General features: G+C 41.8%; 1 protein-coding gene across 4 annotated transcripts in view; it reads left to right on the top strand.

The window, feature by feature from the left end:
• The window catches only part of unc5a (unc-5 netrin receptor A), a 135,036-nt gene that overhangs the window by 75,363 nt on the left and 33,005 nt on the right, over window positions 1-26,668 (top strand). For 2 of the 4 annotated variants that reach the window (XM_069696967.1, XM_069696966.1), the window contains exons 3-6: window positions 14,719-14,862; window positions 16,468-16,571; window positions 17,802-17,982; window positions 21,417-21,584. In XM_069696967.1, coding sequence (XP_069553068.1) covers window positions 14,719-14,862; window positions 16,468-16,571; window positions 17,802-17,982; window positions 21,417-21,584 — 597 coding nt within the window. The remainder of the gene's footprint in view (window positions 1-14,718; window positions 14,863-16,467; window positions 16,572-17,801; window positions 17,983-21,416; window positions 21,585-26,668) is intronic. The other 2 variants (XM_069696969.1, XM_069696968.1) reach the window with 1 other exon arrangement.

Genomic DNA, 26,668 nt, shown 5'->3' with positions numbered 1-26,668 from the left:
GGTCTTTTCTGAAGTATAATGGAGAGGATTTTAGTTTTCCAGCAAGAGTAATAAGTTTCAAAATGCTGCAGTAAAATGCATTTCAAGCACATTTCCAAACGCACACAGTACCTTTGTGGAAAGCCAGTAGATCCTCCGAGCTACGTGGAAATATTGGCTCTGATCCATCCAACTTTAATTCTCAGCTTTCCGTGCCCTAACCAAGACATCTGAATAAAATGTGGTCTGTATGCTGCAGCACATGCATTACCCATGCATTACCCAAACCACTTGTACTTCCCTTGTGCTGAGCAAATAGAGGCCAAAGTTGCAAATGTGCTTGGATTCCACAATTTGCCACTTTAAAAAAAAACAGTGTGACTCTGACTGGAGCGCAGAAGAGACGGTAAACTTCCTCATGGCTAGTTTGATTATCAGCAATGAATGTTGATGTTTTTACTGTAATGTAATTTTATCTTTCAACTTCCCTCCACATCCCTTGGAAATGAAAGGCATGAGTGTTTATGCTGACAGAGGGAGACGGAGTGGGAGTTTGTGGTGTCAATCAGCACCTGCTCTGCTCAAATTCGTTTAAAAATAGTGGAGCTGGGAGGTGCAGTGAGGGAGCTGACAGCTAAATAGTCCTTGGAGATTTTTGATAGGCAGAGGAACTCGGTGGCTGACAGTTAATGCTTTGTGTGTTTGGCCCCAAGGAGACATTCAGCATAGGTATTTTACCCAGTCCTCAAACAAACATCAACTTGCTGTTCTCTTCCTTTTTAAACTAAAAGCTGCAGGGTGTCCTAGGTATGGGGTAGTGGTGCTGTTGTGAAAGGACTATTTTATGCAGTCAAGGAGGAAGAATAGCTTCAATCTCCTCATGAAGTGTGGTGTAAAATATGAAAAGGAGCGCAGGAAATATTCTCTGGAAGTGTCACAAGTAAGAAGTGAGATGCAGGTGGGATGCTGTGTTTATAACCCAAGGCATCGAAACCTGTAAAGTCTGTATTGTACTTTTAGAATTTTTTTTCCCTCTAAAGTCTCAAGTAAACCCGCAGTGGATGGACTGTGTACTTTATATAGAGGCTTTGGGTCAGGTGGGTGACAGAGTGAAAAACAAGCAGGCAAATGTGTTCTGCCTCCTGTTTCAAGGAATAAAAACCCAAGTCAATTATCAACATTTTTCCTGTCCACACTTACACTTCTGGATTCAGTATTGTGTGGTCAGTGTGTTGACCACAAGCACACGCACACACACACACACAAAAAAGGAAATGCAGAGGAAATGACACTCGTGTCTGAGGAAACCTTTTCATCTGAGCAGGTGTTCAATGAGGCATGCTGGCAACAAGAGCAGAAGTTCTGGTCTGGGAGCCATCAGGAAGCAATCTTGAGGATGTTCTGTGATTCAAATGAATCATTTATTTGTGTTGTTTTAGACCACGAGTTTGAATATGTTTTTTTTTTCTTTTTCCCTTCCCTGTGTCTTTCAAGAGATCTCAGAGCAACATGTCTTTAAAAAGCAGTCAAAGGGCGGAGATGCACCTCCAGAACTCCAGAACCATTCAGAGTGTACAGCTTAATAAAAAGTTCAGCGATATTTCAATCAAAGGCTGTGTTTAAGAAAAGCATATTGGCATCTTGTGTTTGGTATCATATGCAGGGGTGTAGTGCTATTTGTCAAAGTACGGCAGCACGCATGTGAGCGTGTGTACGAGCACATGCACATGTGGGCGCAGACGGCTCATTTCTCAGGTGCAACTGCTGTTGCTATGGTGGCAATTAAATAAGATATATTTCTATCGCTTTAATAAATGTAACGCTGTAATACTGCTATGTTCAACGGTTGTTCTGGATCACTCATCTAAAGTGTTATTGTCTGACTTTGCCCGCAACACGTCTCTGCAAATATTTCACAAAAAATGGCTTTTTAAGAAATGAGGGGTTTCTTTCTAATAACACGCTATGGGGCTTTTAATTTAAAGCAATACAGGAAGTGTTGAGTTTGTATTATATTATCATTATTATTACTTTTATATACAGTATTGTGTTACCCCGTAATGCGGTAACTTTGACAGCGCAAAAGGTAGCTGATCATTACGAGGCTTTAGGTTGATGTTGTGAATCAATTAATACATCTTGAATATAAGTGTGGCAAATTTGACCATTCTATTTGTTTTTATTGGCTCTCTTGCATGACATACGCTTTGGATCTTCAAACACGTAAAACGTGTAAATGAATTTTAACGGGATCAAGAGAGCTATGAACATTTGATTTCCTCACTAGAAGAGTTTTTGATGGATCAAAACATGATATTTTAAAGCATTATTACCATTTCTGACATTTTATAGTCTAAGAATTTACAAACCGATAAAAATACTTGACAGGATAGTCAATAATGACATGTCAAAAGTATTTTTTTTAGTTGCTTATCGGTTGTCTTTGCAAGTCTTGAAAAAGCCCTATTTCTTGTCAATCTTCATTTTAAAATAATTTCTTCATAACATTTGATTTGCTTCAGCTAAGCAGTTTTCTGCATCTATGCTGCATAATAATCCAACACCACCTCCCGACATCTGTGACCTCTGTTACAAAAACAAGCATCTGGGTCCACTCTGGAGCTCCTTTCACCCCTTATTTTCTCAATTTTCAGCATCAGGTTATTTATAAAGTCCACAATTCTCTGTCTTGCATCTACTGTATTAATAATTGAAGCAGTCACATTTGAACAAAGAAATTAATATTTAAAGGCTCAATCTGTGCTCGGTCTACAGCACTTCATCCCCTCATGCGTCACATAGTTGATTCTGGACTCAGCAACATGGTCCGTGTTGGAATGAGAACCTTGTAAACTCAGCATCATGTGACTGCCAGGGTCGTCGGAGGATTTAAACAGATTACACACTGAGGCTGTGAACATTTGCAAGGAACTATTTTAAATTGTAGCTTCCATTTCCTACATTACACAATATATATACTCATATTTCTTCATTGGCATTCCTTTGTCTGCCTTTTGGCTTCCCGACGCCTTAAGGAAGTATAGCATAGATTTTAAATGTATTTTAAGCTACGCTGTGAAACTTTCTCATCATAAAATACTGTTTTGTTTTCACTATGTGAGCCCTCCCTGGTGCGTCTTAATTCAGCTGTTGTTGCCTGCTGCTCTTGTCTCATGGTGCGAGTGTAGTAAGATTTGAGGGCATCACTGTGTCCCATACATCCTAAGGCAACATTGATTCTGAGACACAACACTTCTGTTTCTGCTCCATTGCACAATGTTGACACTCTTGATCCAGAGGTTTCTCACGGTACTCAAAGTCTGCTGTTCATGCCAGCATCAGTATCATATTAAAAATGTTCATAATTCCTTACAAATTCAGAGTAGTCTGGCTTTTGCCTTGGCTGTAGGCTTTTTTTCTATTTTAGTTGTAGGAAGGTTGCAAAGCCATATGTGATAAACCCTTACCTGAGGCAAGAACTTTAGTTTGTTTGGTGAACTGAGCTTGCAAAAGTTTTTATGGATTCTGTAATATTGTCTTGCATATTGCAATGTTTCCCTTATATGCACTTAACAGCAGCAATATGTACTTCCAAGCAGCAACCAACAGTGACATCACCCATTGGTTTGTGAACATCCGTTATGAAGACTTGGGTTCGGATTTTGGCGGTCGGCATTTTTGCTAGTTCAGAGCAGTTTGGAGCCAGTTGTGACCATATTTGAACGAGCTGGGAGCGAGCAGTGCATCTGACTTGATCTGATTGGAAACTTGATGATATTACGTCCCGCACACCAATATTGGAAACCTGACCGGCCTGTCAATCAAACAGGCACGACCCCAAAAACGCAGCTTTTGGAAACTTATTTTCTGATCAATGATGTGATTATTTAAAGTAGTGACTTAGTTAACAACACCAAAATAACTTTTGGAAAAAAAATATTTGTAATAAGTTGAATGGGAGCTTATGGAGCCAGGGGCTTTAGCTCCTGCAGCCCTAGGTGATATTGCAGCTTAAGGCACTTTTGCATCGGCCTCATTTTTCAGACACGGAAGCTACGTCCACTTTTATATACAGTCTACAGCTGCTACTGAAATAGGACCGCTGCTGCTGAATTTTCAAATGAACTTTTTAGGAGAGGAGAGAACTTCGTTGGAACTATACTTATATTGTTTTGCGTTGCAAATGCTTCACATTCAGGTCAATTGACATATGGGACTTTAGAAGCTGATAATGAAAGCACAACAACTACAACAATAGATGATGTCGACAATACAATAAAACTGTTAAGGATTATCATTTGCTGAGGAGAAAACAGTCCTGCAACTTCACATGAATGTCGCACAGTAACGTGACAGCAAACACACACCAAAACTGCCATCAGTGTATAGAAAGAGAATTGGAAATTTCCCGATTATGTTTATGTTAACATGCCAAATCCACATGTGTATGATGTGTATATGTGTATATACTGTATGCTGTATGTGTTTGAAGTTCAAACCAGGCATCAGAATGGGGAAGAAAGGTGATTTAAGTGACTTTGAACGTGGCATGGTTGTTGGTGCCAGACGGGCTGGTCTGAGTATCTCAGAAACTGCTGATCTACTGGGATTTTCATGTGCGATTTTCTAGGTTTTACAGAGAACGGTCTGAAAAAGAGAAAATATCTAGTGAGCGGCAGTTCTCTTGGCGAAAATGCCTTGTTGATGCCAGAAGTCAGAGGAGAACGGCCAGACTGGTTCGAGACGATAGAAAGGCAACAGTACCTCAAATAACCACTCGTTGCAACTAAGGTATGCAGAAGACCATCTCTGACCGCACAACACGTGGAACATTGAGGCAGACGGGCTCCAGCAGCAGAAGATCACAGGGTGCCACTACTGTCAGCTAAGAACAGTAAACTGAGGCTACAATTCGCACGGGCTCACCAAAATTGGACTATAGAAGATTGGTAAAACACTGCCTGGTCTGATGAGTCTCAATTTCTGCTGCGACATTCAGATGGTCGGGTCAGAATTTGGCGTAAACAACATGAAAGCATGGATTCATTTTGCCTTGTATCAACGGTTCAGGCTGGTGGTGGTGGTGTAATGGTGTGGAAGATATTTTCTTGGCACACTTTGGGCCCCTTAGTACCAATTGAGCATTGTTTAAACGCCACAGCCTACATGAGTATTGTTGCTGACCATGTCCATCCCTTTATGACCACAGTGCACCCATTGTCTGATGGCTACTTCCAGCAGGATAATGCGCCATGTCACAAAGCTCAAATCATCTCAAACTGGTTTCTTAAACATGACAATGCGCTGGAATCCAATGGCCTCCACAGTCACCAGTCTCAATCCAATGGAGCACCTTTGGGATGTGGTGGAACGGGAGATTCGCATCATGAATGTGCAGCCGACAATTATGCAGCAACTGCGTGATGCTATCATGTCAATATGGACCAAAATCTCTGAGGAATGTTTCCAGCACCTTGTTGAATCTATGCCACGAAGAATTAAGGCAGTTCTGAAGGCAAAAGGGGGTCCAACCCGGTACTAGCAAGGTGTACCTAATAAAGTGGCCGGTGAGTGTGTATGGAAGTAGAAAGGTAATCGGTCCTATTTGCAGGTTTTCACAATTGGTAACATTATACCAACATAATATTTCTCAGTTCCCTTTTTCAAGTTTTTTTTAACTCTTCACAGTCAGCACAAAAGAAGTCAGTGCGGGTTGAACCTTGGATCAGTCTTTACTGCTTTGACATAAGCGACATTCAAGGACCACCCAAACTTAAAATGTATGCCTCATTTTAGAAACTGTTAAATTCACGTTTTTATGAATTAGACTCTGATAAATCTAAATCTAAAAATAAATAAAAATATGAATACATTTATTTCCTAATTGGGGCTCACACCCTGACCTTGACAACACGTGCTCAGTGAGGAAAGCGGGAAAAGTGAGGCTGATGTGGCAAAATGTTGAAAACATGCTGGGATAGCACTGTTACATTTCTCTATCTGATGCCATCCTATACAAATGTGTATAGTAAATATTCTATGTTCAGCTTTATATGGCATGATTTAGAATTACCTTAGTTTTGTTTTGTGCAGTTGAAATTGCAATGAAAATGTTCCCAATTTTGATGACACCTTCTGCTCTTTATTTTGAAATGCAATCTAAAGCAAAATAATTTAAAAAAAAAAATAATTAAATATACTTTAAAGACCAGATCATACGTATTGTAATCTGTTGTTGACAAATCTTTTCAGCGTTGGAGTACAAGAGACAGTCAGTAAAAAGTTTTGAAAATGTGAACCCATAAAAGAGAAATTAGTAATTGTACAAAAACATTTATTTTTGTATTTATTAAAAGTCACAATATGAGTTATTAATACTGCAAGAACAAATCAGAATTTTAATATTACTTCAAAAATGTAGAAAAACACAGTAAAGTTTGAAAGAAAGACTTTCGTTTGCGTTCCCTCCGGCTGTTTACTGAATGCTGTTTGTTGTTGTGCTCAATATTTACCTTCGCCCACGCACCTTCATTGGATTACCAAGAACCTCTGCCTTCTAACACAGACAACACTGCCGGCCAAAGGCCCATAAGGGACTAAATGATCGTGAGGAAGGTGGGGAAAACCTTAATGCAATTTGTATGGCACGGAGCACTCAGCAGCCAGATGGGAGCCAGGCTGGTTTACCTGAAGCAGCTTTCCTTATTTACTTCAGAGCCCAAGGCCATGTCAGACAAGGGGGAGAGAAGCATGTTAGCTCGGGCAAATTATCATGGCTTTCATGTGGGTAACGTTCTATCAGATCCTCCCACTCCTCAAAATGTAATGGAAGCAGAAGCAAAGTGCTCAAGGCCTTCACCTCCGACGTGTTCTCATTCGCGGCAGGACAAGGTGTGTGTGGGAGATAAAGGAGCAGGTCCCAGTCACTCCCGGCCCGGAGATGGTGGCATCTAGAACATTCTGCTCTTGCCAATCATCAGGGTCAGGATATTGGATGGAGAGTAATTACAACGAGGGCACTTTGGTAAGGGCACTGTGGTAAATCACAGCACTGCCTAGCCGTGTGTGTGTGTGTGTGTGTGTGTGTGTGTGTACTATTAAGGAAAGGTTAGGAAAAGTAATTATGAAAGGACTGTGTAAAAATACATTGCTTTCAACTCATGTCAATTTGATGGAATCAGTCGTGGCTTTTGTCCATTAACTATACAATAAATGTGAAATGTAGAAATGCAAATCTAATTTTAGGTGAAGTCTTTGCTCGATGACAGTAAAAAGCTATTCATAAGTTTTGTAAATGAGTTCATTATCAAGTTCCAAACCTGTGAACACCTGTGCAACTAAAAACACAACTCAATTAGTTTATCCTGCACTATGCATTGTTGTGAGGTTCTGTGTGCTTTTATTGTGGTGTTGTTTTACTGACAAATATGGCAAATCAATTTTCTTGCAGGGTGAAGATCTCACTCTCCTGTGGCATGCAAAGTGTTATACGTACACCGTTATACATTAACATTATGAAGCTCAAATCATTTTCACTTCGTCCTCTTGTGCTGTTGTGGTCTCTTCTACAGTTTGGTCCAATTAGAGCACATTTTGAGCTGTGAAATAATATTTGAAAAATAATTAACTCAAACCTTGATTTTATTAAGTCACCTCTATCACTTTACTAAAGTGTGCGGCGGCTTCCCATCAGGAAGTTAGCGGCAAGGAATTCACACTTGGCATCTTGGGTGCAGTGGTTAGCACTGTCGCCTCACAGCAAAAAAGCTTCCGGGTTCAAATCCGGTCCTGGGCCTTTCTGTGCGGAGTTTGCATGTTCTCCCTGTGCTTGCGTGGGTTCTCTCCGGGTTCTCCGGCTTCCTCCCATCATCCAAAAACATGCACCTCAGGTCAGGTTACCTGGCGCCGCACTAGTGGCAGCCTGCTGCAGCAGCTCCCCCCTGAGAGCCCCCCTGCTGTAGTGAAGAAATTTCCCCTCGGGGATCAATAAAGTGTATAAAATCCAAAAAAAATCAAATCTTCTGTTTATGGTTTATGTTTCAGAGGTCCTTTTTTAAATCATTTAGTTAAGTTTTAGACATCAAAAGACAAAAAAGGGTGATTGCTTTATAATATAGAAAAAACCTGGTCTTTCAAGTAAAAAAATACTTATTGTATTATTTATAAAGATTATAATGCATCTAACATTATTTTTGCACGTGTGGAAATTATCATATTAAAATTATTTTTCAGCATCTTTTTATTGTGGTAAAAATAAATCAAGGATGATACTGCGGATCAGAGGCGGTGGGTCCGTGGAGATCCAGCTCTCGGCAAAGAACTCTCCCGGGGTCTTGGGTCATGCATATGTACATTATATAAAACTATTAATAGCAGCAGTAGTAGTATTACTTGAAAAATACTCTTGCCTCCTTTCACATAAATTCTCTGGCCATCTATAATTTAATGCAATCCACTACAGAAGATCTGCCCCAAATTCTGTATTTACGTTGATTATAATTTAACAGTTAATTCCAGTATGTTTATTACTGAGGACATAGTTAGTAGTGGTGTTCACTGTATTGTATTTAAATGTATTTCTAATGTTCTTCCCTCTTGATTTTTTTTAAATGTGGTGAGTTGGTACTTAAAACACACCACAGTTATGCTCTGGGTTTTACTTGTGAAAAGATTCATGGCTTCTAAGTCTGGTGCCGCATATGCTGCTACTTCTGTAAAGCCAAATTTAAATCCAGTTTTAACTCTATTTGAAATAATTAGTTGTCTTGTGTTTAAATCCAAGTCACCGTTGGTTTGAAGAAAACCAAATTAGGAGGAATGAACATGCAAAACAGCTTCTGTGCTCACAGATGAAGTGCAATCTGGTTCTGCAGAATGAGTATTACAGATTCTATTTTTATTTGTATTTGTCCATCTTTGTTTGCTCAGATTAAAATGCATGTTTATCTTTAATGGTAAAGGTAACAGAAATTTAGAAAAGAGTAATTTACCATTTTTATCTGGATGGGACCATTAAAGAGGTAAAGAGACCTGAGACCTATCACTTAGTAACAGAAGTAGAATTTCAGAACAGACATGTATGTCAGTCCATGACTTTAATTCGTGTTTATTCTGTCTTGCACCATTTACTACTTCCACTCGGCAGTCTAAGCTCCACCTGAGTCTCCTTGGAGTGGCATTGGACTGAACCAAGCCGGATTGATGGGAACGCTACCTGCTCGCCTGTTTGTCAGCCATGAATAATCTGTAACGACATTCAGAGCATCAGCAGGGGCCTTGCAGCGTGAATTCATTGTGGAAAATGGACAGCTCAATCAAAAGAAGCTCTTGAAAAGCTGGTTATAACTGGAGGCTGAGCCTTGACCCAGAACACTGTCCCACTGACTCGAGACGCAACCTCACCAACATCCCTGAATGGAAGGTCCCGGTGTATTCCTTGTGAACTCAGCGCTTCTTTTTGCCTCCCCCCTCCTCTGCTGCCATGTCTCTGGCTGTTTAATAGAGCCATGCTTCACTCCGAAGGCCACGTTATCCTTGTTAGGAGACAGATGCTTATGGCACCACCTGCCATTCTCAGCTCTCCACGTCAGCTAGCATAGGCCACCCATCACTGCCCTGCTTTACATGGTAATGGAAGTTTGATAACTTGATGATAAGGCAGTCATGCCCTTGGCTCTGTGACCTGTGGTCAATTTTGGATTATTTACACATGGACATGTATAAATTAGTACGTACCTGTACTTTTGGACTTATTTTTCACAGGCTCCTAAGTTGTTGTTGGACAGCCTGACTTGGTGTTTGGATTGCTTTCATGTCTGAAAAAAAGTAAATTGGTCTGCACATTGTTGGTTGCCTGAAAGGAAGCTTTGGACACTGGTGGTGCCGGCGATGACACTAATACCATCTGGTACAAAGCAGAACCACGGGAGGAAATGAAACACTTAGAGTATGCTTTTGACTGGTTGCCAGGATGTGCAGGCAGAGCTTTCTTAAAAGCGTTCATCTGTGATGTCTCCCCTCAACCATTGTGAACTCTCTCCCTTGAAATAGTGCCTTCCCCTGATGTAGAGTCACCCAACCCTAATCCTCCTATATCCACTGATGAATCTCAGCCACACACACAGTAGGGATGCCGCCTAATTGAATTTCCTTGGTCACAATGAACACACACTTGGGACCTGCGAGTTCCAGTCCTTGCCTTTGATAAGCAAATGACCCCTATGGAATTGAGGTCAGAGCCTGCAAAAACAAGAGTGAGGGAGAGAAAAATAAAGTCCTGCACTCAGACGAGCCCAATATCGACTCACCCGGGATTGAGTCCAATGATGTTTACCCTATGTGTGTTGAGCCGCTGTTGGCTCAGGGGGAGATTCATCCTGCACACACACACACACACACACGCACACACGCACATGCAGAGAAAGATGCCTGTGCCCTCGCAGTGTGACCTCCTCCCTTTTCCAAACTGTTACTCTTCTTCTTCCACATTTGAATGGAGCGCATGTGGAAATAATCTTGTGTTCACCACAGATTAGAATAAAACACAATGCAGTAAATGTGTATGCGTCTGTAGCGCTTGTGTGTGCGTGCCAGGGAATCTAGTAATAGCTCGTATTGTACTCCATTGCCTGAAGAATTTGCAACAAGCTCCATCATTCAATAGTGAGGTCAGTTTATTCATGATCCCAGCCACTCTGCATCTCCTCCAGTCTTTGTTATTCCTTCCGTTTCCTTTTTCAAAACTCAGAAGTTGAGAGGCAGAACAATGTGTTTTCTTTGGTGTCTCGAAGCCTGCATGAGCCCACGGCCCGGATGCTTTTACAGATGCTCCTTTTGAGGTGCAACTTCTGCATGCTTGCTCTCCACTTTACTCACAGATATTTGGTTATCAGAATGGTGTGTGTAAAGGTGGACTAAAGCACAGGGCATCATGTGTTTCGTGTTCAAAGGGGAAATTGGATAATTTTCAAATATGTCTCCACATTTTTACAGTTTTAGTTTGATTTACTGACTTCAATCTCTTAAAGTATTGTCCACTCTCTCGTCTTCAGTTCTTACTGTACACCTGCAACAGTCGAGCTTTACAAGCAGCAGGGTGACTTTTCCCCTGTGGGTTTTGCCTCACAGGCAACATAGCTTATTATATTAGTGGAAATTGGGTTTGTGTGCAACCTGTGCACTGTAGGCTCTACTGAAAAGACCATTGCCATTTTTCATGCATGTGTTTCAGGTAAAAATACATTTAAATCTGTTTTTATTTACTCTATTCTCCTAAAAGATGCTAGAAAATGGGATGGAAATGCAAAAATATTTATTATAAAACATACATTTTCTATTAAAGAGGCTAAATATGATTTCAAGCATGGGTTAGTGTGTTAATAAAATCAGGAAATCTGGAAGACCAAAATGACAGCTTATTTATAAATTGATATTACCTACCAAAATAGTTTACTCTCCTGCTACTGGTATTGGTACACGTTTTTTTTTTTTTTTGCTATCAATCCCTGCTAATCATCTTCATGCAGTGTTTACAAAGGGGATGTGTACTTTCCAAACATTATGGTTAAGCACAGCTAAATTGCCCCATTGCACTCCAATAAAAATAAACCCACCAGGGTTCCAGCCCATGATTCACACGTCAATCACATAATCACCCTTTAAATTTTTCACACTCATTTTACTGAGGTTTGGGATGTGAGCTCATTCATAATTGGGCTGCAGATCAAACCGAAGGCTGAGGGAATCGTGTCATGTTTTAATTATCATTTAACAGGGATGTTAAGTGCACACTCTGTATCTTGCAGAAAAGTAAGTGTAAATTTCCACTTACTCTTTTTAGTTCCTAACACCTGGGAGGCAGCTGAGCATACTGTTATAAATCGATATTAATGTAATTGAGTCATAAGTGTGCCAGACCCCCATTTTGAGAAAGACGGGCTTTCGACAAATCCATATTGTAGTTTCTCTATCAGTCATCTCAGGGTGACGCTCATAAAGTTTTATTTGACTCACAGCCGTCCAAATGGAGAAGACTTAAGAAAACAACAGTAAATAGTAGCCTGTCCCATCATTGTTAACTGCTCTAAAATTGCAGCTATATTTTGTTCACAAAGTGATGAGATTATTTTGTCCTACTTATTAATTGGAGTGAAATTGGACGGAGTGACTCACAGCGGTGTTACTAGAAGGTGTCAGACACAGAAAGCAGGTAATTATGGAGACAGGAAGAGATAAGGAAACAGAATGCAATTACCCGGGCAAGCAGAGCTTCAAATTGCTCTTCTTAGGATTTCTCACCTCAGGTTGCTATTGTTCATGCTTTGCATCTCCATACTGATCTTTATTCCTTTCACCCTCTAGCTCAAAGAAGCAGCATTAATCAAACGGATTCTTACTGTAAGTGGAGCCATACTAAGCTCTGAACGCCACTTAATGCAGAATTTCAAATGTATGTATTCAAAAATATTTTTCCTGCCAATATATTATTGTGCACATAAACTGCTGTGAGCTCAGCCTAAATCAGGGCCATCAGATTTCCCATTGTTCTCCACATTCAAGGCTGTAAGGATTTCTCAGAATTTTGTTTCATTTGACTTTCAGGTTTTAGGGCATACTTCATATTGAGTTTCCCAGTATTCATCCTGCAGCTGTGCTGTTGTTGGAGTCATGTGTATCCATATGTAATTTGTATTGAATTCAGCACTTACACATGATACTGTAACAGTTGCACACATGTAGTGTAGCTAAAAACACAAATGTGAATTCTCCCTGTCAAATCTACAATATGTAATTTGCATATTACTGCATGTAGAAAAGTAAATGCAGTACATTCACAAGAAGAATGTGTTGCTCTTCTGCTGCTTTCAACTTAATTTTACTATTTTCCATCAAAGCTGTGGCTGACTTTTTGTTTCGAATATGACTGCATAGATAATCACTATCCATCTGTCGACAATATGAATGCTGTTCTCAGTATCCATACATGTTTTTTTAGTTCTTGGGTTTTTTTAGGGGGAAAGCCAAAAGCTGCCATGCTGCTGATTTGAAGGAAAAAGGAGGATTTCTTCTGCTCCATTTGTTCATTCTCTGTAGTACCCATTTTCTTACTTTAGCCATTTGTTTTAGCTTTTAGGTACTCTCTCAGCCTGTGCCAAACACTCTCACTGCTGACACACACACACACACACCAGCACACACACCTAATAGAAGAGATGGGTTTCGGAAAGAAAGACAATAAATGAGGGTTTTTCAATCCACCCTTGTATTTAAAAATAATCAAAGGTTTTTGGCAGAATTATTGAAGCCAATATAAACATATTAATATCTACTAATATATTTGCTTAGCTGTGAGTGAAGCATGTATTGGAGCATGTTGCACACATCACGAGGTGTTGTTGATGCTCAGAGCGGGGCTTCAGCGCCGGATTCACTGCACATGTACTCACATTTACTGTGATCACATATGGCAAAATCTGCCACTTTTAGACTCTACCACATGGGGGTCTGCCAGTGACCCTCACAGCTACTTATCATTGTGTGTGGCTGCCAGCGACGGACGGACCCCCCCATGTCCGTCTCTGAGCCAGCCTGCACTCACACAGGTTGCCACAGAGCGTGTGCAGTTTGCCTCAAATTGTTTACGAAAAAATCCCCTATTTTCTGTTTGATGACTACTCTGTATCAGAACAAGTGCTTTATATAATTACTGTATAGGTTTGATGATGTGATAGGTGCCACTTACAGTAGTCAAGCTTCCGTCAGCTTCAGTCTGGAGCTGAAAATGATCATTGCAGACAGATCAAGTGTGTGAGGGGTGTGTAAGAGTGTCACAAAGTGCTTTTATGTAAATGGAAGTTGAAGAGCAGCTTCCCATTGAAATTTGAATATACTGCACTGTACAGTATATGTTACTCCCGTCAGTCTCCTGGATGTGTCTCCTGACTCTAAAATATTCTGTGTTCATATGAACGCCTCGCTCTGAAAGACAACAAAGAGAAAAGATGAGACAGAGAGAGAAGCTCAAGGAAAACATGGCAATCTCTTTATCAGAGTAGAGACAAAGCATGGACATGGTGGGGATCAAGGTGCCAGCTCAATATAAAAAAGAAACACCCTTTGGATTACAAGTCCCAAATATACGGTAAAGTGAAATGAAAGATTGCTTCTCAAATGTCAAGAAAAAGACTCTGACAATGTTGTGTTGTTTGGGCAGTTTAGCTGAATGGATTTCATCCCAATTTTGTTTTGTTTGGAGATGGGTTTTTTCTTTACCATCCTCTAGAAAAGCAATAAAGCTATTTTTGCCCTGTGTTAAAGCAGCATCACATATCTACACTGTTGTGGAAGTGCTCCATAGATTGTGATCTCCCCCCACACACCCCCTCCTGGATTTCATAATAGAGAAGCAGGTTATGGTAAGTATTTTTGTTAGTGGAGTGTTTGTTTAGCGCCTCCTTGTTCCTTCTCAACTGTTGCTGTTTTAACGCCCTCCAAATTATACTGAGCATAGCTGTGAGGCTCTCTTCTCATTTTCCTCAGTTAACAAGCCCTCTGTTCATATATGATTATGGCTCACTGCTTGTTTATTCTGCCTGGCTTTTTCTTTTTTACTTTTTTTTTTTTTTTAAATTGCTTTGCCAGTTTAGTTCAAGGAACAAAATGCACTAATGGGGATGAACCTGTGCTCATTCAGCTCCCGTGTTCGCCCGTCTGACTGTTATTTCTGTGCTTGCTTTGCAGCGCTGCCAGTCATGCAGGTGACAATTGACATTACCAGACAGCAGGTGGAGAAGATCTTCGGTCTCGATGAGTATTGGTGTCAGTGTGTCGCCTGGAGCACCACGGGAACCCAGAAGAGCCAAAAGGCTTACATCAGGATTGCTTGTGAGTGCACTTTGAAATGATCATTGTGTCATTACAAATGCAAAGGCTGCCTAACAAGGTGCTTACATGTGGCATGTCAGTGTGTAATAAGAGGATATTAGGAAGATTATTTTTTACTTTGGGTGGTTAGGGAGGGACTGACTTTCATTAAATAATTAGCCCAAAGACCACGATGATCTGTTGCACCACAGTGTATCACTGTGATTACAGTTTAGTTAAATCATCTTCCTGTGATTCTACTCATGAGAAGAAAATATCCGACCCTGGCAGGAAGAATGAGAGAGCAATACATCTGCTTGAAGGCAGTCTTAAAAAAAAGTGGAACACTAAATTTGAGTATTCATGAGCATATTTTTCACTAGACACAATATATCAGCAATGATCCCTATGAAAGTAACTGGAATAAAAACAGACTTGAAATTTATTGCTGTGCAGCAATCATAAATCTGTCTGGGGAACACAGACACATCCCTCGCTGCAGCCTCAAAAGCTTTATTAGAAGAAGCCATTTTGCGTTTGAGTATTTTAAAGCATTCTGCCTATTAATTCCCACATAAATATGTATTATTCCAGACAGAGCCAAACGCAGCACTGTCTCTAAACCACCAGACGTTTTGAAAACACACATTCATTATCCATCCTTGTTTGAGAGCTCAACAAAGTCAGATAGATATAAGATAAGGACAACACACGCCTGAGTAGTGATGCACAGCCATGCACTCACATTCATGATATCCACCCATATTCACTCACATACATTTGAGCCTTCCAAGAGTGTTATATCTCACGTCTCCTGCAGTCCCATTGTATCTGCGTTAATTAAATTGAATGTCGTGAAACTCTCCGCTTGTCTTAACGTTTCTCTCAGAATGACTGGTCAGGACAGGCTCAACATCTGTTTAAAGGAATTCACCGGCAGCTCGCAACCGCACCTTCACCCCCTCATAACATAATAACATATTGCTTTGCTCCCAGTTAAAACCTGGGGTGAACACATCAAATTTGTGCGAACCCGGCAGCTATCAGCAGGCCTGTCAAGCTCATCTGGCACAAATAGACCTGCATTTGTTTTCCCCCCACAAGAAATGAGCGTAGTTGTACTTGTGTAATTCACAGCCGGGGCTTACAGACAAATATATAGCAGGACCTTGTGCAACAGTAAAAGTATTCAATGAGACGTAATGTGAAGCCCCATGCAGTCAGCCAGGCTTGCAGGAGCTCTTGTCCAGGCGCCTCAGGGCTTTGTTTTCGTGTGGCTGCTCCAAGCCGTCATACAGATGGAGGCTGGAGGCTGGCGGATGCCGGAGAGAGGAGAGTGGGTGGGAGTGAGGGGTAATGCAATTGCTTTTGCTTGATGCCGGGCCCCTCTGGCAGCAGACAAGCATCCCTGAACCAACCAGGCAGCCTGTAATAAGCAACATGGTTGGTGCCACCGATCCCAGTGTGGCTTAGGGGCCAACTAGTGCGACATGCTCAGTGAGGCCATGGCTGGACATTTCAAGAGTGTAACACTTAGAAACATCACCAAGTATTTCTTTCAAATCACACAGGTGCTTACAAATATCCTAATTGGTATTGTTTCTCCCTTTTTTCTTTCCCTACAAGACCTGAGAAAGAACTTTGAGGAGGAGCCGCAGGGCAAAGAGGTGGCATTGGACCAGGAGGTGTTGCTGCGCTGCCATCCCCCCGAGGGAGTGCCACAAGCCGAGGTGAGACACAGATACAGAAGATATTTATAGGCTCACATCTAGCATCCATTTACCCTTTCCTCACCAGGAGGACAAAGAGCAAAAAGTGGCTCAAGATTAGCTCCCCGGCATCTTTCCCCGCTCCACCGGGGGAACAGACGATCCAATACGGATAAATTACACCTCTAATTATTCCCCATTATTGATTTATTATCGCCCTTACATCTCTGGGATGCCGTATATCACGTCGTCTCGTCACATCACTCAGGATAGGCTTGGAGGCTTCACTCCCCGTTTGGCATCTCTAAAGGCCCATCCATAATTAATGGCTCTATTTGCCTGACTCTCTCCTTATCTCATCGTGTATTTCTCTGCCATCTCTCCATACACTGTATCTCTGTTGCACTCCGGTTCTGTTCAAGTCTCTCCCACTGTTTCTACGTCTCTCCGTGGTGTGTGTCTGTGTTTAGAGGACCAGACTGGGGCCAGCTGCTTCACCTCATGCGTTGCATCTTCTCCGCTCCCAGATAGGCACTAACCGCTCTAATAACAACCAGGAGGAGCTATAGGCGAGCCACTCAAACAGCCCAGAGACGGCAGATCAGCCAATCACAGCTCGACAATGTAGGGACAGTTTGCAGAGAAAAGGGAAGGAAGGTGCCAACCACAGTTCACCAGAAAAGAACATCAGAGCAGAAGTCACCACAGGAGAAAACAATGATAGCGCACGAGAGGAAGAAAGCCCAATTATATGCGGTATCGCAGTAATACCGACAACAACGCTGCCATACCGTTGCTCCTCTCGAGACAGCACAAGGTCAAGTGAGAGCAAGAAAACAAGCGAGCCAATCTGAGAGTATACCAAAAAAAGGAATAACATTAGTTTTGGCTTCTGCAAGAGGGCACAGAAAACTACATGGAGCAAAAGCAGTTGTGCTTATACACCAGCAGCAGTTGCGGAGATATCCAGCAGCTATAAAATAAAAGCTACATTCTCCCCACGGAAAGTGAATAAATATTAAAATCAGCAGGGTGTATAAGTAAATTAATTCTATCTCAGTACCATACCGAGCTATGTCTGTTCTTCCTTTTGTCCGTTTGATTGCATCAGAAAAGAAGTACCTGACTGCTTTCCTCATCCATGTAGAAATCTCCTCTCCACATCATGTCTGGCTGCTGTGGAGCTGCATGGCGGGGGAGCCTCTTTCTGTTGAGTTGCTGTGAATTTTGACCACTGAAATGTGTTTTCAGGTGGAGTGGCAGAGAAACGAGGATGTGGTTGACCCGGCGAGTGACCCCAATTTTTTCATCACTGCTGACCATAATCTCGTCATCAAAAAGGCCCGGCTGGCGGACACGGGCAACTACACGTGCGTGGCCAAAAACATTGTCGCTCGCCGCAAAAGCACCTCTGCCACGGTCCTGGTCTACGGTAGGTGACACCTTCATTCAACACGTCAAAGTTCTGTCCACAGAGGGTAATGGCAGGTCTGGGCTTGATTGAGCTTCAACATCTACAAACATAAAACCACCTTAGAGGACTCATTATATACTTGCATGTTGCTTCTGTTACCCCACATTTCCACATTAACCTCTGCATGCTCTCTTGCATGGAAGATTGGAGTGCTTTTGTCAGACGGTCGTATCAAGTTCCAATTTTGCAGTGTAGTTTTAATGATAACAACACAGTGTTCAGCACATGTGACATATGGTGACAACTTACATACGTCAGCTCTGTTTTCTAATTACACTGTCATAAATAACTACATAAAGAGATAGTGGTGTATCTGCACATTAATTAGAGCAACTTAAAATGTTACTGGCAGTCATTCCGCCAAAGCTGGCAGTCTCTGATGTCGGGACTGCCATCTTCCTCCTCCTCTGTAGTGGATCCAGTATGAGAAGAGAAATTGAATTAACAGTAAACTGTAAATAATGACTTGGCTTGATAAGCAGACTGACCTTTATTAAAATGCAGAGAAACAGCATATTTTCTATCACAGAGGGCTCCACTGGGGACTGGCACTACAAAAGTTTTGCATACATTACAGCCTGTCTTAATTCTCAGCTACATGCAAACAGGAGATGGAAATCACGTGGGAATGATTCATGGGAACAACCTTGTTAATAGGAAATATATAATCTGGCACAATGTCTGACAGAGGGACTGTTTTTGTTGAGGCTGCCAGAGGAAAAGGACACTATGATGTGATGTAATGGCAGAACTGCAGATCTTATTATCTAATGTATCAGAGAAGATAAAATGTATGACACAAATATACAGGACAGCACTGTGACTACTACTCTTTGGGTTTTGAACTAGCCTGTTTCTTGAGCTGCAAATATACATATCTATACAATATTTTAATTATAAGGAGTTATTCCGTGTTAATAAGTTAATAGATTTGAAAGACCGGGGAAACTAGGAGTATTTTCACCCCTTGTAAAATCATGGTGTCAGTGTGAATTTCTTTTTTTAACCATAATCTTTTATTGACTATTAAATATATGTTACACATACAAACCACATAACAATGACAGAAACAACAAACGAATAAAATTAACATTTTAAAAAGAAAAAAAAAAAGATCGAAAGCTACTTTCTGTATATTGCCGCTTTGTTTTTGTTGTTGTTTGTTTTTGCTACTTTTGAAAAATCTATCCAGATATTTGAAGAAAAATATTCTACATTGTTGTTGTTTACAAATCCATTTGCATTAAATGGGAAACCTCAGGACATGGAGATGTGGGGATCATTTTTAGACTTCCTGAAAAAGTGTGAATTATTGAATTAAAATGTAATGTCAGTCATGCAGTTTTCATATTCAGGTTGCACTACTTGATTATTTGTTACTCCCAGTGGGATATCACCAGAGTTTTTGGTTATTGGATGAATTCAGATTCAGAGAATGTGATCTTTGTGTGGTGTAATGTTTAATCATCATGGAACAACTATAACCAAAAATATACATGTAGACAGATGAACTACAGAAAGAAAAATTTTGCGCGTTACATTTGATTTGTGTTTTTACTTGAGTTAATAAATGTAATTATGAATTCAATGTTTACCAATAAGTAGATAAAGATGTTTCACTTCTATTAATTTCCTTTTGAAGGCCTTTTTTTGTTTTTTTGTTCAACAAACCCTGAAGGCTGTCCAAATGTTTGAATAGCTCTATACGACTGCAGTGCAGCTGAAAATCGAAGCCTGCGTTTTCAGCTGTGAACGGCTGCTTCTAATGAAACGTGTTAATTTGGAGCATGCAGTCAAAACACACATTATCATGCACTCGTCCGAGCCTCCAACGTTAAAATACAAAAAGCGCAATTATTCCTACTGCTGATTATAATTGATTAGCTTGTTGTTAAAAGACTTGATGAAGAAGTCTGGAGTTGACTTGACTGTGGAGGCAAGAGCATTGACACTTATTGTTTGCCTTGTTAAACATAATTTTCACTCGAAGATACATAATAAAAACCTGTGAACAAATAGCTGAGGGATTTGCATGTGCAACTTAATTTCTTTCCATCATGGTATGTGCTTGTTAAGATCACACGTGTTGCCATTGCAGTATTAGAGGAGGTTAAACCCCACCAGAGGGTGTTTTGATCAAAAAAACAATATTGTACTGCTGTTCACTTGCATTGCTACAACCTATAGCAGAGAAGAAAGATTCAGTTAGCTGAGAGCATCACACTCTACCCTGCAAGATAATCTAGCTAGCTGTAGCAAGTCATAATAACTGCTACTTTTCAAAGGGGGTTCAACAGGGGGCCGGAGATGCATTTTAACAAGGCCTAGCTGGTGTGACTGCACTCTGTGCTAAGAGGTAATCAGGGGCCGAGTTGCCTGGCAATTTACCTCGCCGTGGTGGGCAATCAATCGCGTACAGAGGGCAAGGAAATGATTCAGCCACGACAAGCACAGGAGAGCGTTAGGGGAAAATTAGGAGGGGAGTATGTACAGAGAAGGAACGACAGCGCTGTTCAAGTCAATAAATCAGGAATCTCTGTATCTTGTAAGCCCAGGAAACAGTAAATACAGGAGCGGAAGCAGCGTGATTTGATGTAATCACCTGCCATGATTGAGAGATTATGTGCCGATACACGGTTAAGATCGAGAACATGCTTCAGCAAGTGACGGCGATAATAGAAATTCAGCCTGCAGAGTTTTTGAACTGCCTGAACTTTGAGTTTTAAATATAAAAGGAATAAATTATAGCGAGGAATTCAAAGAACACTTGAGTTTGTAATGGTGTGTAATCAGTGGTGGACGTGTGAAGGGCACAATCCGAATCACAGGAACAATCATGATGTATTTATTTGTGTCGTGTGTGTGTGTGTGTGTGTGTGTGTGTGTACATTTCCAAGCAGTAGCCGCTGTTTTTTTTATGCATGTATGACCATAAGCATTTAGCTTTAAACGGCATGGCTGTACAGTGATCATTTTTTTGACTTAATATCAGTGTTTTGTATGAACTGGAATTTGGAGAGATACTTGAAATGTCCACTAGTCACTTTGCAGCAACTCTGTCTTCTTCAGAGACAAGGTGAAAGATGGGAAGTTGTCATATTGTTTTCTGCTCCCTGTTGAAGCCATTTTTTTTCACTGCAGTTGGCTGTATTTTCAACTCAAACGCAGGAAGCAGCCCCCTTTTGCTCTCGCTCGCCCATTTGGTCACCTTGCAGTGCGGAACCAAAGAGTGTAACAGCATTCATGATTATTCTAGCGCAGCGCACCTCTTTGCGTTAGTGCATGTCAGGTAATCCTGGCCGCTCTGTCCCTTCATCCACCCATCCCTCCCTCCAACCTTCCCCCCCTACCTCACCCCTCCACCCCACCTTCCCCCGTCGCTGGTCTAACAGTCAACGGCGGCTGGTCCACGTGGACCACCTGGTCGTCCTGCAGTGCTGTGTGCGGGCGTGGCTGGCAGAAGAGGAGTCGGACCTGCACCAACCCCACGCCACTGAATGGAGGCACATCCTGTGAGGGGCAGAACGTCCAGAAAAGTGCCTGTGTGGCCACCTGTCCAGGTAACTCCCAGGCAACCCCATTTGTCCTGTGGCGCTTGGCTTCCTGTGGCTTCCTTTTTGCATTTTTTTGCATCCAGAAGTCATCAGTTCATCTTTATTTTGGCTGCCCTTTTGTACCAGCACCTCCGAGTCTTCTCTTAGATGTCAGTCTTCTATTGCTTCCCGCTATTAGACCGCTTACACAGCATTGTCAGAGCTTATTAGTCTTCACAGTAAGGCCTCATCCTGAAAGTGATTTATTATTGTTCCACTTTGTTCACATATCTCTTTATCTTCTGCCTGTACGCAGACCCTGCTTTTATTTCAGTCTGCTTGAAAAGACATGATCCCAGCCATGTTTTAGTGTCACACCAGGTAGTGTATTTGTTATTGTTTGCTGCTCAAGCTATGTAGTAAATATGGGCAATAAAAGGGTGAATTATGGTGGCCTGTGCACCATGTCTACGTGTGAGGAGTTGGGGGGCTTTTCATTTGCTTGGCCATCACTTGTGAGAGCGCTGGAGAGGTGGAGAGTGTCCTGCCTGATAGTGAGCAACACATATTGATCTCTGGTAGCCTGAGATGGAAGTCAAGCTGCTTCATTTTCAGTCCTACATTAGCCCCCTGACAGAGGGAGAGATAGCGAGGGACAGAGCAGGATAGGAAAAAGGAGGTGGAAGGTGGAAGCAGGGATGGAGACGGAGGAAATCAGATACAGCGTAAGGAAGGCAGGAACAAAGCCCAGAGTGAGAGAGAGGGCAGGAAAACTGAGAAAGAAGTAGAGAAATCCTGAGTGTGTACAAGAGCTGGCTGTTTGTCTGCCAGCAGATCAGTGTGGACATATAGTCGGGGCGCTGCAGCCATGCTGACCGCAGGAGAAGTCTCCCACGCTCGGTAAATAGCAGAGAGGGAAATACAACACCTCTGGCAGTGGCAGCTTCTCACTGCCTAAAACAGAGGTTATCTTGCTCAGTGAATCAGGGTGTTGTGTTACACATCTCCCATGTAAAGACATCAGTAGATGTCAAGCACGAGTGTAAGTAACATGGCCCGCTGGAGTACAGCAAGAGGAGGAAGACAAAGAAAACACAAATGCGTGACGTGCCGTCAGGATCGGGATGGATTTGGAGTCACTGGAGTTGAAGCCACTAGTAATGGAATTAGAGGGGAGCCCAGGGATGCTTGACATTCCTCCACAGCAAAGCAGGATACTGACCTCTCTAAGCTTAAAGAGATTAATGTCAGTCCAAGCTGCTATTGTTAGACCAGACCCCTCCCTCTATTATCGTTCTTTTGCTCCAGGAGAAAGTGTGTAATTTCAACCATAAGGTGCTGTGACAAAAATTGCATTGTGCCCTGTGAACACAGTTTTCAGAGACGTTAAAGGTGAAAGAACTCCATTTTTTTTCTCTTGATGAGAGATGCTAGAGCAGCATGACCCCGCTTACACCTCCATCAGCCCTGTTGTTTACTGACAGAGGGTAGCCTCAGCCTCCTTTCCGCACTCGTTACCTGTCTGAGACTTGCAGCATCGTTGGCGCGGACAGCCCCAGCCCCAGCTGTCGGCACCTGGGGAGAGTTCCCCTCAAGGCCAAAGTCCGCCACGCCAGAGGCCGGGGATGATGAGCTGTTGTTTCCAATCACAAGTGGCACCGAGGCTCCTGTGTACTCATTTTGAAGTCTTCCAAGATGAACTGGCCGCTCTCGTCTTTTTATCACCCGGCACACACACAAGGCAGCAATCACAACCCCCATGTACGTATGAATCCTCACTTTGATTCATCGAACACATGATTAACACGTGTATGAATCAGCAGGCTGAATGCATGAAAAGACACTCTCATATAAGAGTCACGTTCAAAGAGGGGCAGCAGACCGGCCGAGTGTCACTGCATACTGGAGAACAACTTTAATTATTTTATTTATTTAATGGTTATTTGTGTAGGGACAAGTATGTAGCATAAACAATGCAACACACCACAGCATTTATAGCCTAAGCTAATTTGCAATGCCCGTCCCTAGATGGGCCTTTAAAATACAGAAAATTAACAACTCACAACACATTCACAGGAGACTATCCAAATCATACACTCAACAATAGGTATACACAATCAAAACACAAAAGTTAACGAGAAATACAGACATTATATTGAAAATTGATATAAAAACACACCATAAAAAGGAGCACCAGATCATTCATGACAACATGACTGCTCCCGCTTTAAAAACTGTTTCAGTTTGAGTTTAAAATGGTCCGAATCAGGATCCAGTTTGAGTTCGGTTGGCAAAGAATTCCACATGCTGAACCCTCCGGTTGGAGAACGATGTTTGTCCAAACAATCACTGTGCTTATAGCCTTTGCCAGTCTGGATGGCCATTTCAGTCCATTTCGGGAGAAAGAGACTTGAGAAGAATGAATTGCACGGGGAGCTGTAATGCTGCCGATCGACAACATGTTATTTATTTAGACACGGCTGACATTTGGATTCAGCAGGAGCGTTCGTTATTTTTTTAAGTCGGCCTTGAAAGGCATTTTTTTCTCCATGCTACCTTTGTTTTTTTCAGGGGCTTTTTAAAAAATTGCATGATTTTAATGCTGGTCTTGTTTCAAGCATTAATTAACTAGAGTAAGACTGTGTTGATTATTAACTCTCTAGTGCATTAAACTCTCAGCATTAGGTCTTTGAAATGAGTTGCAGAAAACTATATTTTGTTTTTAGCTGCTTATACTGTGTAATTTGCAGTTGCAGTCTGTTTTGTCTTTAAATACATTGATGGCCTCTTGAATTTGCTGTATTCATACTTTAGTGATAAAAGACATTGTCAGCTGAAAGAATATTTGCTTAAAAGAAATCTACTTAAATTTGGAACCAACACGCAAAGCCTGTAATTTGTCTCTGCATTGCCCAGCGAAGTCTTTATGTATGTCTCGTCGAAATGCCGATGGCCATTTGTTGTTCCACATTTAAAAAGTAGCGTGATTTCCTTGGAATAGTGCAGCCACAGAGGCATATTTTCAGACACGTACATTATATTGGATTCCCACAAAGTGACAGCGGCCTGTTCACTAGCCAAACTCACCACATGCCTGTTCACGATGACTCCTGTATCTAAATGTGAGCTCCCACCTCTCATCAGGAAAGTGCGAATCCAGAGAGGCTCATCTGTATTTTTGTCTAAGTCTCCAAAGTGTTTAATGAGAGTTGGCGGAGGCCTCTGTAGCAGATCAGATGGGTTGCATGCTGGGAGAGACACAGGGAGCTGTGGAGGAGGAGGAGTAGGCTGAGGCTAAAGCCCGAGGCTCAGAGCAGAGCAGATCAACACTTGAGACAGCAAGTAGCCAAACTATGTATGGGCTTATCTCCATTTCTTCTTCCCCTCGCTGCCTCCTTCTTCTCCTTTGTCTCTATCCCAGCATATCCCACTGAAATATTCCACGTAATTCTGCAGTCCAGCCCTCACCCTTTTATCGACTCTGCCCCTGCACTGACGTGCGGTCAGAGCCAGCACTGATGGCAAAATGTCAGCTCACACCAACATTTCCAACAAAGACAAACGGTACCTGAGCCAAAAGCAAATAGTTAGTCCCCAGTTTTGGAAGCGACACAGTGACACCCACCCCGCTCAAATGAACTGAACTGTTGCCTGATATGAGAGTGAACGTCAAACAACCTGAAGAGATTTCTAACTCGTGTGAATTATTTAAATATAGTACTGATCCCTCAGGCTCGCCAGAGGAGTCATGAGAATTCTACTAGATGAAAAATAAACAGACTCGGGGCTGGTGTATTTGTGCACGCGCACTCGTGTGTGTTTGCAAAAGTACGTGTTGTACACATGCAAGATAGCACCCATATGTCTACTGTCTGTACTGCAGGCAAAAGTCTCATTCTACTTTGGAAGTAAGTAGTCATATGTTTCTTGATATTATCATAGATTGCTCTGGAAAGTCCATATTTTATCCCGAGAATAAATAAAGGTTTCGGCTAATAAATGTGACAGCAGCACACATTAGTTCTGTGTGAAAAGATGGTGGCCATCTGGTGACAGCCTTGCATCATTTTTAATCATTTGGTGACATTTGTTTTGGCCCAGCCTCTTCATATGTCATTCTGTCTCATTTTGCTTTGTTTTAGTGATTTAGTCAACATAAACGAGTAAACTCGCCTTTGTTCAGTTATTGATTACAATTGACTCCACAATCAGTAAGAAAAATCTAATATTTTTGTATTAGATTTGTAAAAATTTCAGACTCTGTTGTATCACTCTCTTCTGTGGCTCAGCCATCAATGTCCTCCGTGGGTCTGTGGTTTTCTGTGGCTTCTTTCCCATCAGCCTTTGAACACTTGGATTAGGGCTGGTTACTGTGCACACGTGTGTTGACGGGACAGTGGAGGCAGAGGGGGCGACCTGCTGGTCTCAGCAGTACTTGTCTACCTCCTTGTGTTCCCCTCAAGGACACAAAAACCATAGGTGTTCGATGATCTCGGACTGTGTCCATCAGCAGCCTTTGTCGTTCTGAACAGCAAAGCCTCAAACAGGCCCTCCTACTGATCCGCAAAGAATGGTTGGATTCCTCTTTGCTTCTCCCCTCAGCAACATGTCCAAATGGGGGCTTGCCACTGGGTTATTGTATTACTGTCCCTCCTCAGAGACCTGCCTGACCTGAAACCTGTGGTGCTGCATGATGGAAAATCAGCTGTGGTCTTTTGCAGTGGTGCTAACAACCTCTTTCTGGGAATTTGATAAGGAAAACCGGGGCTGAGGATTAAAATTTTCTTACATGGAAAGTAAAAGGATGATGTTTGGTTCTAATTTCAGTCATAAATTTGAATAAAATAAATGCAGTGGTGTTGATTTACTTGCTTCACTGCATTTATTGTGCCGCCTTACTTTTTTATGGAGTTAAGAGAGAGATCCTTTTATGCTTTATCCTATACATTTACTTTATATCTGCTTCTGTGGAAATACATGAAACATGTCGGTGTTCAGAAACGGGCCATCCAGGACTGTTTGTGCATCCTCATCTTACTTTGATTTTCCTCAGCCTTGAGTCGCAGTGCTTGTGTCTCATCCAAATTCTCGTGCATTTCTACACCAATCTC

This window comes from Brachyistius frenatus, unplaced genomic scaffold (genome assembly GCF_029030835.1).
Source record: "Brachyistius frenatus isolate BFR_SWC_R1_liver_20210118 unplaced genomic scaffold, ASM2903083v1 Contig_22, whole genome shotgun sequence".
NCBI classification, from domain to species: Eukaryota; Metazoa; Chordata; class Actinopteri; family Embiotocidae; genus Brachyistius; species Brachyistius frenatus.
Note: the sequence above shows the minus strand (reverse complement) of the source record. Positions and strands in the feature narration are given on the sequence as shown.